The sequence below is a fragment of the Panicum virgatum genome, chromosome 1N (genome assembly GCF_016808335.1).
Source record: "Panicum virgatum strain AP13 chromosome 1N, P.virgatum_v5, whole genome shotgun sequence".
In the NCBI taxonomy this organism is placed as follows: Eukaryota; Viridiplantae; Streptophyta; class Magnoliopsida; order Poales; family Poaceae; genus Panicum; species Panicum virgatum.
This window is the reverse complement of record NC_053145.1, coordinates 50,711,495-50,728,212: the sequence shown is the minus strand read 5'-3', so window position 1 is coordinate 50,728,212 and position 16,718 is coordinate 50,711,495. Positions and strand designations below refer to the sequence as shown.

At 51.6% G+C, this 16,718-nt stretch overlaps 1 protein-coding gene and 2 long non-coding RNA genes across 4 annotated transcripts; 1 reads left to right on the top strand and 2 right to left on the bottom strand.

Annotated features, from left to right (window-relative positions):
* Window positions 1–969: 969 nt before the first annotated feature.
* Window positions 970–2,807, bottom strand: LOC120656463 (GDSL esterase/lipase LTL1-like). The gene is made up of 5 exons (XM_039934556.1): window positions 2,409–2,807; window positions 2,180–2,307; window positions 1,829–2,071; window positions 1,481–1,733; window positions 970–1,366 (listed from the first exon to the last, which is right to left on the bottom strand). The coding sequence occupies exons 1-5, from the start codon at window positions 2,641–2,643 to the stop codon at window positions 1,128–1,130; spliced, it is 1,098 nt and encodes a 365-aa protein (XP_039790490.1). The 5' UTR covers window positions 2,644–2,807; the 3' UTR covers window positions 970–1,127.
* Window positions 2,808–6,564: 3,757 nt separating this feature from the next.
* Window positions 6,565–14,680, bottom strand: LOC120656461. 2 transcript variants are annotated; one of them, XR_005667926.1, is made up of 8 exons: window positions 14,589–14,680; window positions 14,266–14,455; window positions 14,054–14,179; window positions 13,844–13,978; window positions 13,650–13,775; window positions 13,432–13,566; window positions 13,259–13,355; window positions 6,565–7,510 (listed from the first exon to the last, which is right to left on the bottom strand). It is a non-coding gene; the product is annotated as an uncharacterized LOC120656461 (long non-coding RNA). The 2 variants fall into 2 exon arrangements; XR_005667925.1 differs by having other exon boundaries at window positions 6,566–7,510; window positions 13,259–13,329.
* LOC120656462 lies at window positions 14,668–16,530 on the top strand. Its single transcript, XR_005667927.1, has 4 exons — window positions 14,668–14,805; window positions 15,429–15,638; window positions 16,014–16,164; window positions 16,248–16,530. It is a non-coding gene; the product is annotated as an uncharacterized LOC120656462 (long non-coding RNA).
* The last annotated feature ends 188 nt before the right edge of the window (window positions 16,531–16,718 follow it).

The window sequence follows — 16,718 nt, the reverse complement described above, 5'->3', positions numbered from 1 at the left end:
AGTAAAGCTACAATAAATCTTACTATTACTAATTGGAGGCTCTTTTGGAGCATCCACATGAAACCACCTAGGATCCTAGGTGGACACTCTGAAAAATAGAGAAATTCTATAAATTATCACAAAAATAAGAAACATTCAGTCATCAATCCAACAACTCTAATTATAATAATCATCGGATCTGTTATCTTTCCTAATAAATTACCCACCTCTGTCATTATGAAAATAAACTAAATTAATCCTCTAAACATGTATCTAAGTTACCCACATCTGCCATTATAAAAAAATTAATGTAGCCCCCTAATCTTTGTGTAAATTACCCACCTATGCCATTACAAAAATAATACAAATACCCCCAATTATGTCTTTAATTATTACAAGTTAAATTACTCCTAAATCTGAATCTAAATTATATAATTATAATAGTATATTAAAGTGCACCAATATAAAATTCAAAATTACTATTTCTATTATTATTAATATATTATTTATATAAAAATACTACCCACGATATATGTCACTATATATTCATGTATGATGGAAGAGATAAGAATATCAATTCACAAACAAATAATTCAACTAAACATATATTGAATATATATGGATGTGTGATGCAAAATGAAATATATTGTAACTAGGTAATGATAAATATATATTTTAGAGTATTTGTTAGAATATTTAATAGATCAAAAAAGACGTGAGATAGATAATTATAATTGTTGACCTCATTCTTATATTTATTCTAATTAGACCGTGCGGGAGCACGGGTTGATAGACTAGTATATGCTAACGATGGATTAATTAGGCTCATTAGATTTATCTCGTAGTTTACAGACGAGATATGTAATTAATTTTGTGATTAGTCTATGTTTAATACTTTAAATGTGAAAATATTCTTTTTCAAAATTCTAAAACGGGGAACTAAACACACCCAAAGTAACACCAAGTCACCAACAAATTAGGCACAGAGCATGACTCGAACGAATCAATCCCAACCAATTACTAATTCTGTTAAATTTATGACAGATATATCAGTAAGGCATTGTCACACACACACTCGCACTCGATCGGGCCACGACATGACACACTAATCCAGGCAGATCGACTGATGGTCACGCTAGAAGATGGGTCTAGAGCCGCCCCTCCCGGTCCATGGCGAGGATGGTGCTGAGGTTCATGGGGTGCATGTAGTCCGTGTCGCCGTGCATGAACTGGCCGACGATGATGCGGTTGGCCCGCTCCGTGGGGTGGAACGCGTCCCAGAAGGCGAACACGTCCCGGTTGGCGCACACGTTGGACGCCGGCGTGCACAGCCCGATCCCGTTGTACGGGCCCTGCCCGCAGCACGCCACCTGCACGTTCGTGAACCCTGAAGACAAAAAACAAACCACGCGAGACAGAGGAAATCCAAGCTCAGCCACGTCGACAATCTTCATGTATGTTCATCGATCAGCGCAGGCGACGACGACGAGACGCGACCCACCGAATCTCTGCGGGTCGTTGATGTAGTCGAAGTTCATGCGCATGGTGTTGGCCGTGACGAAGACGTCGGCGCCGATGGCTCGGTTGAGGCCGCGCACCATGTCCACCAGCTGCGGGTTGAAGAGGTTGGTGGCGCGCATCAGCTCCGCCGCGCACTCGCCGTTCTGGCTGTGCATCGCCAGCTCCGCGGGCACGCACCCCAGCGGCCCCGTCCCCGTCACGATCACCTTCCGCGCGCCCAGCTCGTACAGCCTCTGCACGCACGCGGCCGGCGGCGACCCGGTCAGTCGATCAGGAGCTGCCGGTGGCGGCTGCCAGAGAGGAGGAGGAGGAGGACGCGTGGGTTCACCGAGAGGATCTTGCGGTACTCGGCGACGAGGAAGCGGACGTAGTCCGGGAGCGCGTACTGGCGCGAGCGCACGGACATGGGCACCAGGTAGTAGTTGTTGACGAAGTCGTTGCCGCCGAGGGTGATGAGCACGAGGGCCTGGTTCACGAGCTGCGTCGCCTGCTCCTCGCCGACGAGGGCCCTCAGCTTCCGCTGGTACTCCCGGAAGTACTGCAGCTGGTCGCCGATCCGGATGATGTTCACCTGCTCGACGAGCGACCACAAGCACGAATTGCCGCACGATGCGTGGCGGGACGTCAGAATTCGGAGCTATATACAGCATGCGTGACAGAGGGACAGGGGCGTGCGTACAAATTGTATCCCCGTGTCATTGAGGATCCCGACGCCGGCCGACGCGAAGTTGGCGCCTACGAGCAGCTTCGCCCCCCGGAGCTCCGGGCTCAGGTACGGCAGCGCTGGTTCGGCCTCGAGGTGCTCGCCTGAAACCAAACGTCAGCGCAGCACAGCACAGCTTCAGAAGGATGGCGACTGGCAAGCAGAAATTAAGCTGGTCGAGGTAACTGAAGGCATTGGCTCTTACTGATGATGTCGGGGATGTTGAGCCCGTTGGAGAAGCGGCCCGTGGCGCGGTGCGTGGGGAAGTCGATGCCGTAGGGCGGCGCGTCGGCGCGCGCCGTGGTGAGCAGGTAGTTGTTGTTGCCGTTGTCCACGAGGGAGTCGCCGAACACGAAGAAGGCCCGCGCCGCGGACGCCGCGGGCAGCAGGCAGAGGACGGAGGCGAGCGCGAGCAGAGGCGCGAGACCAGCGTAGCCCATTGTTCGTGTAACAAGTCTCGTCAGCTGCCAAGTTAGCTAGAGAGGGATGCCCAGGTGTGGCCTACCGCCTACGCGTGCTCAGGGAGGAGATGGGGGAGGCGGCGGTCGTGTGGTTTTATAGAGGAAGACGACGGCCTCGATCGATCGCCATCCTGCACTGCACCAGGCTGATGAAAGCCGCACTGCTCCCTGGCCACCCCTAGCAAATGCACACATGCGAGGTGGTTGTGTGGTTGCCACCTTTAGTACCCCGGGCAGCTTTGGATCATGTGCCCCAACAGCTAGCCCAGCAGGGGGCTAGTGTCAGCCTGTGCTTGCAGCACAGGTCGCAGAGGCCTTTTTGTTCACAACCAATAAGAATGGATCGCACGGCTGGAGTGGTCTTAGATTTTGGATACGAGCTGTTAGTTGGCGATTATCACTCGTACTTACGATCGAAAATGTTCCTCGTCGCTTGTGTTGTTTGGCATCAGGGTCAGGGAAGGAGAAAGAATTTTCAGTTATTTAAGAAGGTTTTAATGCTAAAACCAATCTGGTAGACCCTGAATTAATTCGTTCTACTGATGGAGAGTCCATTTAAAGATACAATTTGTTGTACCCGAAAAATAGGGCATGCTGGAAGAAAAGTTAGTGAAACAAAAGAAGAACGGTTGTTAGTTAACCCCAAATTTGCCCTTGGTCGCAGAATGCTGTGGAAAAACTTTCACTGTCGACATTGTTTTCTGTAATCACTGAACCGATGAACTGATAAAGGTTCAGGATGAGTTTTCCCTCCATACAATTTTCATTTTTTTACCAATTCGTTTAATCCAACAATTCTACTGTGAAGGTGGAAAACAAGATGCATTCACAGCCAGGCAAAATTGAAGTTCCTAGAGCGCGTCTGTCAGAGGCGCTCCTACTACCGTCTCGCTATCTCACTGGAATAAATGTACTGCTCATACAAGACTACAAGTAGACCGTGTTCGTTCACCAACATTCAATTTCTGCAGAGCAGGGGCGATTCAACCGGCACCTACCATGAAGAACTTACCAAAAGAGTACCTACACCTTCCAGGCTATTTACAGTAATCCACCCCACTTTTCATTCAAGTACGCTGCAAGAGGCCACTACTCCGGGCAATGCAGAGTAACAACTAACCAGCACGCCATGTGAAACCCATAAATCGGTGGGGTAGATTGTTAGAAGCTGATCAACTGACGCCGCCTTGACGATTCTTCACCAGCGTCCTAACATTCTCCGAACAAGTCTGAACCACACAATGCACGCCAGCGTGTACAGTTAGGCCCCGTTTGGGAGGGCTTCTGGAGCGGCTTCACGAGCGGCTCCAGGTGAAGCCCTCCCAAACGTTTGTTTTGTAACCGGCTTCACGTGTGAAGCCGGTTCTGAAGCCATTGGCGGCTTACATAGGCAAAGGGAAGCCATGAAATCGTGGCTTCACGCGGCTTACACATCAATCTAACAAATGAAGTTGTTTTGCCAAACATTTTCTAAAACGGCTCCAACTCCACCAGAGAAACCGCTCCATCTGAGAAGCCAGAGTCGGAGTTGTTTTTGAAAGAGTCGGAGCCCTGCCAAACGGACCCTTAATTTCTGCTAGTTTCTACCGCTGTGATTTCTTGAAGAGATTGTCGGCGGCTGTGCCATCGCATGGCCCCTGGTGGAATCGAGCTGGGAATTGAAGTGGAGCGAGTTAAGTAGCGCGCGCACGACTGTTGTTCCAGTACGCAGGAACAAGGATCGCATTCATTGGTGTGCCGTGCTGCGGTCCTGAATTCCTGACCGTGATGCAGTGCCCAGCAGTACTCCTGTATCCGCGATAAAAATTGCCAAGACTGGGCGAGCACCGGCGGCATGACAGACACTGCCTCGTGCTGTGCCCTGCTGGAATTCTGACTTGGCTGCGAACGGACGTCGTCGAGGAGAGACGCGAATTTACCGACCAGTCGCCGCCTCGCGCTGCGGGGATCCAGATCCAGTAGATCTCACCCGGATCGGAATTCTGTGTTGCAGGCTTACAGATAGTAGTGCAGGAAACTCGGATCGAACGTACTCTGACGGTTTTTTACCTGCCTGCCTGTTCACCCACAGTGCACATCTCTGTTTCTTCCTTGATCAGATCGCCCATGATGACCATCGTCGTAGCAAGTAGCCAAGTAGTAGCTGGTTCTGGTTCCTTCTTCCAAATCTGACCTCTTGTACTGTACAGCCTTTCCCTGCTTACACAGACACACAGTGTACACTCTCCACTACTCTGCAATCAGCACGCCTAGTTCCTGGTGTTTTTTACTGGAGTGAACACGAGAAACGACCGGCAACGGGTTTACCTGAACCGATTTTTTCCGTTCTACAAAAAGGAGAAAAAAACAAAACAGACTTTCTTCGCACGCAGGCCTGATTCCTGAAGTTACTCTGCATACCGGCACCGCCGCGTCCCTATGTGGTCCTGAACGTGCTTCAAAAAAAATTGGGGATTGAAGACCTTGCAAAAAAAGCATTCCAATACACGCAACGAGTTACAGAGTATGCTGGACTGGAGGAGTAATTGGCGTCGCCCACTCGGCCTGCGATTCATTGCTGCTGACATCTCCGACCGGCGGACGGCGCACCGGACGAAACGGCCGCGGTACATGCATCTCCGCAGTCGGCACGGCGTCGGATCGGGGGAATGATTTGCCACCAAAATACTGGTGGGAGCGGGGAGCACTGCTGAGAGAGCTGTGGCTACGAGAGCGCCAGCTAGAGGTAGGTCCCGGATGCCAGGGGGAAGGATGCTGCAATTCTCAAGGACAGGTAAATTTAGGGGCAGCTTCAGAGATGTGATGTCGATAGGCCGACACTGATCCAGTGTGCAAGGATTAAGCGAAACAAAAGGTAAGTCTGAAAAGCTGCAGAAACTGAGATTTGGCGCGAAAACTGATCCAAGGTTGGAGACAACCGTGGTCCGTGGGATGCGGCCGGAGATGCAGCGAAGTCTTGCTTCCCTTGCGTTGTAGAACTCGGCGTTGGCTTCGGGCAAGCGACGACTTCCTCTTGTCCTTCAGGAGCAGAACATCTGAACTTTTCTGAAGCCTGAACTGAACCTCCCCGGCTCCCCCGCCATTCTGAACTCCTGCATTCCTGACACGGGCGGCCGGCACCACTGGTGGGGCTCTCGAGGCAGACGCGGACGCAGATGACGGGATGAGGTCTTACACAGAGCGAGTGCGCGACGCGAAGTTGGCTAGAACAAGACGGGTCCAGCCGCTTGGGTGGGGAGAGGGGACGGCCACACGGCCACACGGCCCTTGTTTCGTTCTTCGACCATGCCGGGCATGCATCTTGCGAACTTGCGACTATTAACTACTAAGCATACTCCTGCTAATGGGGCGGGACTTGACGGGTTTTAATAACTATTAGATGGGTGAAAATGGGTGACACTATGAAACAGGTTAGGGCGGGTTGGGTTGACGACACAGACAGGTTGAGGCACTATGATAGTAGATCGGCGCGTAAGTCGCATATCATCTTCCGTCGTGACTTCGGGTTGGGGCAGGTTGAGGCATTGGGCCGACGGGTGGGTCGGGGTGGGTGGTAGTTAGGACTCTTGAAATATGGGTAGGGGCAGGTTCAACCCCATTAGCAGTCGTAACTAAGCATATGGAAATGGAAGGCCTAAACCGATTCCTGGAGCTAGTTGAAACATATTCGCATTGTTTGAACTGCAATTTAGGATGCTTTCTAGCAGGAAAAGACGAAACGTTCTACCGATTTCATATCACAGACAAATGTAGCAGTGCTAGGACTAACATTTACAGAATTACAGGCGTCCATTAAAGAGGGCAACGGGACGGCAGTTAGCCACCCTCCAGACTGAATGAACAGTCCAGTACATTACAAACTGTAGTAGTAACAGTCACGAAGTGGTCGACATCAATGTTTTCTTTGAGATGACAATGTCTAAATTTGTATGTCCCTCAACTAAAAAAGCAATTAATCAACCATGAGCTTGTCAACCAAACTCTACACGGCTTATATTGAAAGCCAAAGGTTTGTGTATACAAGCATCCTTACAGATCGCTGAGATTATAGATTTACAGAAACCTAAGAGCCTGATGAAAACAAGAGCACCTGCTATTCTATCTGCAGATAGTTGACCTGGGCACTAGCTGCACTTTCTGAGTTCTAACATTCTGTTGAAGTCTGTACCATACAATGCATGTACAGAAAGGAGGAGATACATGTTTGCTAGCGCAACTGCTTGCGCGTAAGGAGCTCATCTCTTACTGACAGAGATTTAGCGTTCCGTCCATGTTGACGGAAGTTGTAGACTGTTGTCCTTACCACTCTGACTTTTGGGTTCATAAGCTCGTCAACCGGTGCAAAGTAGTACTGCAGGTGATTCCCAGTCCGTTTCACCATGCATAACATTAGTCCAGCAGGGAAGGAGCACGGCTGCCATAGGAAAAGATCTGAACCTTCAAGCTTCACTTTGGGCAGTTTCTCTTTGCCAGCCTGCACTTTGCCTCTCCGGGACTGCAGCAGCTTCTCGTCTTCCTCAGCTTCAGCTGGTTCACAAGTGCAGCCACAGCACTCACCTACCACCAGACGGCAGCACTTGAGCCTGTAGAAGGCCGACCCCTTGCAGCACACCTCGCACTTGTAGAAGGGTGGATGGTGAGGGTCCCCGTACCCACCTCCGGCGCTCAAAGTGGTAATATAAGCTTCTTTCTTCTTGGCGCCCACAGTGCCACCTGATGTGTGAGCTGAAGCTGAACGGATGGCCACTTTGTCTTTCACTTTACCCAAGGGCCCTGGAGCAGACTTGCTACTGTTTGATGCGGTGGAAGAGGATTGCCTAACACATTTGGTGGTCAAAACGCAACCCTAAGAAAACAAAAGCTATGTTATTTTTTTGAATCTGGACTGCCAAGTGGAAATCCTACTACTGGATGGTACAATACTGAAGAAATCATAATTTGATAGAAAAGGGGACAAAAAGTCAACACTGGCAAATATGTTCCTAGATCAAAGAATGCTGCATTGAAAGGGTTATAAGGACGAATGCCCTCTAATATCTGGACAGAGATTACTGTAGAAAGGTAGAGGGAATAGGGAAACACCGCACACCCTATGCGGGGGTGGGGGGTGACCTCTCATTATATAACCAATGTGGCTTGCAATACAAGAAGGTGTACATGCCCGACATGGACCGCCCAATATGGGCCTACACGCCTAATATGGGCCTCAAGTATACGCACACAGCTATACATTCTATAACCCGCCCTCAGTTGAAGCATCAGGATTCCGGATGCAAAGGCTGGACTGAAAATCCTGAAACAGCTACACAGGAAGCCCCTTCGTCATGATATCAGCGAACTGATATTGTGACGGCACATGAAGAACACGAACTTCGCCGAGAGCCACCTTCTCGCGAACGAAGTGGATGTCGATCTCAATGTGCTTGGTACGGCGGTGGTGGACAGGGTTGGCAGTCATATAGACAGTGCTGACGATGTCGCAGTAGACCATGGTAGCCACCTTCAGCGGGACATGAAGTTCCTGAAGGAGTTGGCGCAGCCAGCAACACTCGGCGATCACATGAGCAACAACCCGGTACTCGGCCTCCGCATTGGACCGGGACACCGTGGTTTGTCGCTTGGACGACCAGTACACCAAGCTGTCTCCAAGGAAGACGCAGAAGCTTGATGTAGAGCGGCGGGAGTTGGGGCAGCCTGCCCAGTCAGCGTCGGAATAGGCGACCAGCTTGTCAACCGGCCTAGTGCCGATGTGGAGGCCGGCTAACAGGGAGCCCTTCACATAGCGAAGGATGCGCTTGATCAGCGCAAGGTGAGGCTCCCGGGGGTCATTCATGAACAAACAGACTTGCTGTACTGCATATGCGAGATCCGGACGCGTCAGGGTTAGGTACTGGAGAGCGCCGGCGAGGCTCCGATACTCAGAGGGGTCGGCGACAGGAGGGCCCTCGGTAGCCGAGAGCTTGGCGCGAGTGTCAACAGGTGTCGACGTCGAGTGACACTCGGCCATGCCTGCCCGCTGGAGTAGATCCAGCGCGTACTGGCGCTGGCTGAGAAACAGCCCGTCGGAGGAGTGCGTGACGGAGATCCCGAGGAAGTGGTGCAGCTCTCCAAGGTCCGTCATGGCGAACTCGGAGTGAAGACGAGCTGTGATCCGCCGGAGCAGGTCCGGCAAGGAAGCCGTGAGGATTGATGTCGTCGACGTACACCAGCAAGTAGGCGGTGGCACCTCCCTCCTGAAGGACAAAGAGGGAGGTGTCGGTGGCCGAGGCGACGAAACCCAGCTGGCGAAGATAGGTGGCGAAAGGCTGGTACCACGCCCGCGGAGCCTGCTTTAGACCATAGAGAGAGCGCTGCAGCAAGCAAACATGGTCAGGATGAGCAGGGTCGACGAAGCCAGGAGGCTGCTAACTGTAGACGATCTCCTCCAGGCGTCCGTGGAGGAAGGCATTCTTCACATCGAACTGGTTTATCGGCCAGTGTCGTGAAGTAGCGATGCTGAGGACGACCCGGATTGTGGCAGGCTTGACGACGGGGCTGAACGTCTCGCCATAGTCGACGCCGTGTCGCTGGGTGAAGCCGCGAACAACCTAGCGAGCCTTGTGACGGGCAAGTGTGCCGTCGGAGTGGTATTTATGTTTATAAATCCACTTGCCCGTCACAATATTGGCACAAGGAGGCTTGGGAACGAGCCGTCAAGTGTCATTGTCGACAAGCGCCTGGTACTCCTCAGCCATGGCAGCCCGCCACTGTGGATCCGCCAGGGCAGTCCTGTAGTTCCCCGGGATCGGGGAGATGGCAGTGGCGGCGAAGGCCATCTGAGCCGTAGGAGCCAGAGGCGGCGGTGGTGGAGGGAAGCCGTAGTGCTCAACAGGCCGCAGAGAGCCTGTCTGAGACCGCGTCACAGGCCGGCTGACCGAAGGCGGCGGCGGAGGAGGCGGTGGTGGAGGGGCCGCCACAGGAGGCGCAGTTGCTGGACCGGCAGCAGCAGGCGCAGATGCTGGTGGCGCAGCTGCTGGACCAGCAGCAGCGGGCGCAGGTGCCGGTGCAGCTGCAGGAACCCTCGGTGCCCGACGTCGAGTGTACACCCGGAGTGGAGGAGGGGCGACCGGAGCTGGGGAGGGCCGGCCGGAGCTGCGGCCGGCGCGTGGCCGACAACCGGCCCAACCTGGAGGACAGCAGGGTCCTCGAAGAGCTCCTCCAGGTGAGCACGGGGGCACGGATGCTCGACGTCGACAAGCGACGGAGCGACCGCAGTAGGGGCCGCTGCTGCAGTGCGAGGCAACGGCGCGGCGTGACCTAAAAGAAAATCCAGAGAGCTCGGAGGCGCACTGGATGGGTCAGCACTGAACGAAAAACAAGTCTTGTCGAACACAACATGGCGAGAGATGATGATCCGCCGAGTAGTGAGGTCGAGATAGCAGTACCCCTTATGGGAGGAGGGATAACCGAGAAAGACACAAGCTGTGGAACGAGGAGCAAGCTTGTGTTTGGCAGTGGCAGTCATGTTGGGATAGCACAGACAGCCGAAAATGTGAAGATGAGCGTAGTCGGGTGGCTGGCAGTGTAGCAGCTCATAGGGAACACTGTCCTGAACTGCAGAGGAGGGACGCCGGTTTAGGAGGTAGGTCGCCGTAGCGAGGGCCTCGGCCCAATACTTGGGCGGCATGCCAGCATGAATAAGCAGGGTGCGAATGCTATTGTTGAGGGTTCGAAGAATGCGCTCGGCTTTGCCATTCTGCTGGGAGGTGTAAGGGCACGAGAGACGTAGGTGAATGCCTCGGGATGCAAAGAAGGCGGCGAGAGCATTGTTAACAAACTCAGTGCCGTTATTAGCCTGAACAGCTCTAACGGGAAGGCTGAACTGTGTCTGGGCAAAGCTGCAGAAGTTGGTTAGATGACCAGCAACCTCGGACTTGTGAACAAGAGGAAAAGTCCAGCAAAAATGAGTAAAATCATCAAGAACGACGAGGTAATACTGAGCAACCGAAATACTCGCTACAGGAGAGGTCCAGACATCACAGTGAACTAGTTCGAAAGGCATAGTGATGATAGAACTAGAGGTACTAAATGGCAGATGCACATGCTTGCCAAGTTGACATGAATGACAAAGAGTATGCCTAGATTTATTACACTGGATGGAAGCATTATTTCTAAGCAACTCTATGGTGGCGACCCCAGGATGACCAAGACGCTGATGCCAGAGACTGGTGGAGATGGCGAGGCTGGCGTGTGGAGCTGCAGGGCTGGCGGGGACGGTGTACAGGCCGTCGGAGCTATTACAGCAAAGAATCACGCGACTGGTCGGGATATCCTTAACAGAAAAACCAAGGGCGTCAAATTCAATAGTGCAATTGTTGTCTTTGGTGAACTGGCGAACTGAAAGTAAGTTGCGCACTAGAGAGGGGACAACAAGAACATTATGAAGAGAAAAAATTTGACGCGTGGGTGGGTAGGTATGAGCTGCCATGACTGGAAACCGGGATGGTCTGACCATTGCCCACGGTGATGAAAGGATGGGAGAGGGTGGCGGGAAAGAAGTATACCATCCGATGAGTGCATGTGGGAGGTCGCGCCAGAGTCCATGGCCCATGAGTTGGAGTTCAGGGGCGCCATCTGGTTCAGGGCGGCAATGAGGCCGGCCTGATCCCACATCTGAGGGGTGGAGACTTGCGCCAGGGCGAATGCGGTGTGCGCCTGGGGGTTGTCACCAAGGAGGCCGGGCGTGCACCCGCCCTGCCCGCCCTGCCACCTGTCGTGGCCGCTGGACCACCCGCACTGGCCGCCTTGCCAGGAGCCGCCGGCCTGCTGACCCGTGGGACCCTGGGGGGGCGTACGGGTTGAAGCAGACCCAGGGTCCCATCGGACGGTACTAGCCCCCCTGCGGGGCGCCCTGCTGGATGCCGGTCTGCGGGCCGCCGGTGCCCTTGCCTCTTTGGCCACCAGATCGGCGACCCTTGCCACCCTTCTGCTTGGGCGCGCCGCTGTCTCCGCTGTCCCTGCCCTTGCTGCTACCGCCTGTGGCGACCCCCGCGAAGGAGGAGCGGCAACAGGGGCTGGTACAGCAGGTGGTGGTGGAGGCGACGAGGGCAGTGGCCGCCGTGTTCTTCGCGTCGTTGGCGAGGCGCAGCTCTTTGAGGGAGAGCAGCTCGTGGGCACGCGTGAAGGACGGAAGAACTGTAGCGTTGACGATGTCGTCGGCGGTGGAGTCGAAGCGAGGGTTGAGGCCGCGCAGAAGGCTGAGGACGAGCTGGGAGTCGGTGATGGGGTTGCCGACCTGTCGAAGGGCAGCAGCCTTCGACTTGAGGCGCTGGCAGTACTCGTCGATGGTGGGGTCGCCCTGCTTGAGGGTGTGGAACTCCTCGAGCAGGAAGACGGCGCGAGAGGCCGTGTTGGTGCGGAACAGGGCCTCGATCGTGACCTAGAGTTGGCGCGTGGTCTGGTTCTCGTTGGTGATGGCGAGGTCGAGTACGGAGTCGTCGCCGGTGCCGAAGATCCAGCTGCGCACGCAGCACTCCGCGACATCCCAATCTGGGTTGTTGGGCTGCGCCGCGGTGCCGTCCATGTGGCGGCGGAGGCTGAACTTGCCGCACAACGCCGTGAAGAACGAAGCCCACTTGGAGTAGTTGCCGCTCTTCATGTCTAGGGTCACGGGAACGTGAGCCTTGACGTTGACGGTGGTGTAGGGGTGGACGACGATGGCCTGTGTTGGTGCGGTAGGGAGCACAGGCGCGGAGTCGTCCGATCCGGCGGCGCCGGAGGAGGAGGGGGTGCTCATGGCGGTGGCTCTGGATCAGATTGATCCAGGAGCGGCGGCCTGCTGGTGGGCGCGACGCGAGGGGATCGCGGCGCGAGGGAGGGAGCGGCGCCCTAGGGTAGGGCACGCAGGGAGGGGAGGGTTGCGCCCTAGGGTAGGGCGCAAAGAAGGGAGAGATATGGCGCCCTAGGGCAGAGAGGTGGGGCGCAAGGGGGGAATCCTAGCGCGGGGGGGAGCGGAAGCGGAAGGCCGATCGTTGCCTTCTCTTGATACCATGTAGAACGGTAGAGGGAATAGGGAAACACCGCACACCCTATGCGGGGGGGTGACTTCTCATTATATAGCCAATGTGGCTTGCAATACAAGAAGGTGTACATGCCCGACATGGGCCGCCCAATATGGGCCTCGAGTATACGCACACAGCTATACATTCTATCAATTACAAAAACTAAGAACACATTAGCTAGCAAAATCGAAGTTAGATGTTCTGCAAAAACAAAACTGAAAGGTAATAAATTTTAGATATTTTTTTGATGTCAAGAGTCTAAACGGGTAGATTGTAAATAAAAAACTCCCACTATTTGGATAGTAAAGGAACAACAAACTTAATAAAACACAATCATTGCTAGTTGTTTGAAAAGGAGTTTAGCCGAAAAGTAATCAAGAGTTTTTAACATCCCATACATATTTATCAATAAACTAACTGGAAAAGAACTGAGATAGAATGCATGCACCAACGCATACCAAATTTCCATTTTTAACAGAATAAATCTTTAAATCTTAATAAACGAACTCCTGATGCAAACATTTCAAGTTTTTTTAAAGATCATCTTCACTGACCTTGGGCAATCTCCGTTCGTTGATAACATTGAATGCACTCACATGTTGATGGTAATTATCTGAGGAACAAGCTTGGCACATAAAAGGTAAATTTATCCTGTCAACTGCATATTTCAAATTGATTTGTCGAATGTGCATTGCAAAAGGAAAAAAAAACATGCAAAAAGACCTACCTCTCCTATCCAGTAGAGAAGGATGCCTGGGCATCTGTACCCTAATGTTCCGCGGCATAGCAGAAGGCTTCACCGAATGTGAACTATGATTTCTACCATCAAAGGCAACATCAAACTCGAAATCCAAATCACTAGCTGCAATAACATGATCATCCCAAACTTCAGGTTTTACTGACCATCTGACCATCTGATGAACTTCAACAGGTTCAGGCCAATACCTGAGGATACAGGAGATTACATGGTGTCCATCTGCCTATCTTGTTCATTGACCTCATCCTTCCCTTCATTGACTTTAGGAGCAGCCTTGTCGATGGATCTTCGAGGCACTTGATTGGTCCCCTCAACTGCATATTTCAAATTGATTTGTCGAACATGCATTGCAAAAGGAAAGAAAACATGCAAAAAGACTTACCTCTCCTATCCAGTAGAGAAGGATGCTTGGGCATCTGTACCCTGATGTTCCGCGGCATAGCAGAAGGCTTCACCGAATGTACACTACGATTTCTACCCTCAAAGGCAACATCAAACTCAAAATCCAAATCACGAGCTGCAATAACATGATCATCCCAAATTTCAGATTTTACTGACCATCTGATGAACTTCAACAGGTTCAGGCCAATACCTGGGGATACATGAGATGACATGGTGTCCATCTGCCTATCTTGTTCATTGACCTCATCCTTCCCTTCATGGACTTTAGGAGCAGCCTTGTCGATGGATCTTCGAGGCACTTGATTGGCCCCCTCAACTGCATATTTCAAATTGGTTCACTGAAAATGATTGCAAGAAAAATGTGTGGTTGATTGAACAGAGGAGACAAGAAAAAAGATCGACCTCTCCTATCCAGCAGAGAACAGTGCCTGTGTACTCTGATGTTTTGCGGCGTACCCGAAGGCTTCATGAATATTGGACTGCAATTGTACGCCGAGGAACAGTTGTACGCCGGGGCCGCACCCAGACCGAGCACCCTTGCGCCCATTAATGCTGAGAACCCTCGCCGACTAACAGACCACCAACCCCACGCCTATAAAGAAACCACCACAGTAAAGAGGTTACCCCTCATCACCGCTCCACTAGCCTCCCCTCCGCAAGCATACCCTCTGCATCTAGCAATCCCAGGAGACCAGCAACCCTCCATTCCCCCACCCAACAGCTACCTCGAGCTCAAGGACGCGGCAGATGGCCTCGAGGATGCCACTCGAGTCGGAGGCAGGAGAGGAAGATCAGGCGCGCCTTGATCCGAGCTGACGATGGAGGACGTGCGACACCGCGCGCAAGCCGGCACCTCCTCTTCCTCCATCAGCAATGGACTGGAACGAAGCTCCAGCAGCAACTCGCGTCACGGCTCCACGTGCTGACCTCGCAGCAGATCTGGTGAGAGTCGGCTTTGGCTTTCGTTTCTTGATTTCGACACAGACCACTATGCTTTTGGTGAAACAAACTAAAAAAAATGAACTCTGATGGTAAATGGCCAAGAACTCAAAGGTACCTAGTACTTTCCAAAACAAGGGATTAGTAGAGCATATATTAGAAAAAAAACACTATTAGTATATCAAGCTATTCCCTGGCGTAGCCACCGTTGCACAACCCCAAGAAGTGGGAAAAAAACCCGGGGTTAGAAAATTCTTCCAAAGTTAGAAAATTGTAATGTCGCGAATCTAAAAAAAATCCATACATAACCCACAGTTACAACTCATTAGAGATCCAAACCATTACCATCCAACTCACACCGAACCAAACTGCTAGACAACTAGAACCCAAACCAAATCAATCTATTAACAGTATAGCCCATTAGCACCCAGCCTAATTTAGCCCAAAGCAATATCCAAACCACTAAAACCGTTAGCATCCAAACCTTTTACAGCGCGGTTTTTTTTTATTTTCGTTTTTTACAAAAATATTTTTTCATTTTAAAAATTTACAGGAATATACCCCGGCCGCCCCGCTGCTGGGCGGCCGGGGCTTTTTTTACAAAAATTCCGCGAAATTTTTTGCAGAAAAGCCTCTGGAGGATCGGTCGTCCGACAGCGGGCCGGCAGGCCCCGGCCGCCCGACAGCGGGGCGACCGCCTCCCCCCGTCCTATATAAGGGGTTGGCTGCCCCCACCCTCTCATTTGCCTCACTAAAAATCCAGAAAAAAAGAAAAGAGAGGGAGAGGAGTGAGGGAGCGGCGAAGCTCTGTCGGATTTTCAAGCCGGCGACTGCAGGTAACTAAAATTTTCTACACTTTACAAATAAATTATGTTGTAATTATTTTTGTAGTTTAGGTCAAAACCAGATTTCTAGTTTAGGTGTACTTGTAGTGATTAGCGTTGACATAGTAGATTAGCAATCATTTTAATTAATGTTAGTAGTGATTAGTGTTAGATTAAGGATTTAGGTTCAGTTATGTATGGATATGTATTTAAATCAGATGGTAGCATGTAACAATATAATTTTATTATGTATGTATGTGTAGTTGAACCAGATGGTAGCATGTAACAATATAATTTCGTTATGTATGGACATATAGTGTTGTACGATGTTACTATTTAATTTAGATGTGTGTGATTGTATTGCATTGTTTTGATCTTACGTGGTAGGTATGGCCGGGGTTACTCCTGTGTTGCTGGACCCAATAATAGACTCGGGTCACCGGTCTTTTCTTGCTGTGGTTCAGCACCAACAACTCAACGTGCTGCGTCCACGTCCACCTGCAGAGTTGGTTCCTGTAGACCCACGATGGGTGCCCAGGTGATATGTCGTCTATTTTCTGTTTTCGTCCGTTATACATTTTGTTATATAATATACTAACGTTTGTGCACTATATGATGCAGGCTGAGCGAGGCAGGTCTTCTTACTGTGGCTCGTCTTGCTGAGAGTGCCTTGATGAAGCTAGACAGGTCTCTACTTTCAGCTCTCGTTGACAGATGGAGATCTGAGACACACACGTTCCACCAGTTGCCCCGCTGCCGGGCGGCTTGGGGGCCGGCCGTTTTGCTGTCGGGCGACCCTCTAGGGGCTTTTCTGTAAAAATTTTCGCGGAATTTTTGCAGAAAAGCCCGTGCCGCCCCGCAGCGGGGCGTCCAGGCCCCGGCCGCCCGGCAGCGGTGGGTCCGGGATATATTCATGTAAATTTTTAAAACGAAAATATATTTTTATAAAAAACCAAAATATAAAATAAAATAATAAAAAAACGGCGACTTACAGCCAGGACTGTGAATCTGGGATGGTGAGCCCAATATCGGCGACACCGCCGTTCTGGCAGTGGGAGCAGCATTGTGGCAGTTGGAGTAGAGCACAGGGAC

What these genes read in the sequence shown, in the direction of transcription:
- LOC120656463 (XM_039934556.1), bottom strand. Translation starts at nt 2,643, where the DNA reads ATGGGCTACGCTGGTCTCGCGCCTCTGCTCGCGCTCGCCTCCGTCCTC. An exon ending in ATGACACGGGGATACAATTT is followed by an intron (nt 2,072 to 2,179) that starts GTACGCACGCCC and finishes CTCGTCGAGCAG; the next exon opens with GTGAACATCATCCGGATCGG. An exon ending in AGTACCGCAAGATCCTCTCG is followed by an intron (nt 1,734 to 1,828) that starts GTGAACCCACGC and finishes GCGTGCGTGCAG; the next exon opens with AGGCTGTACGAGCTGGGCGC.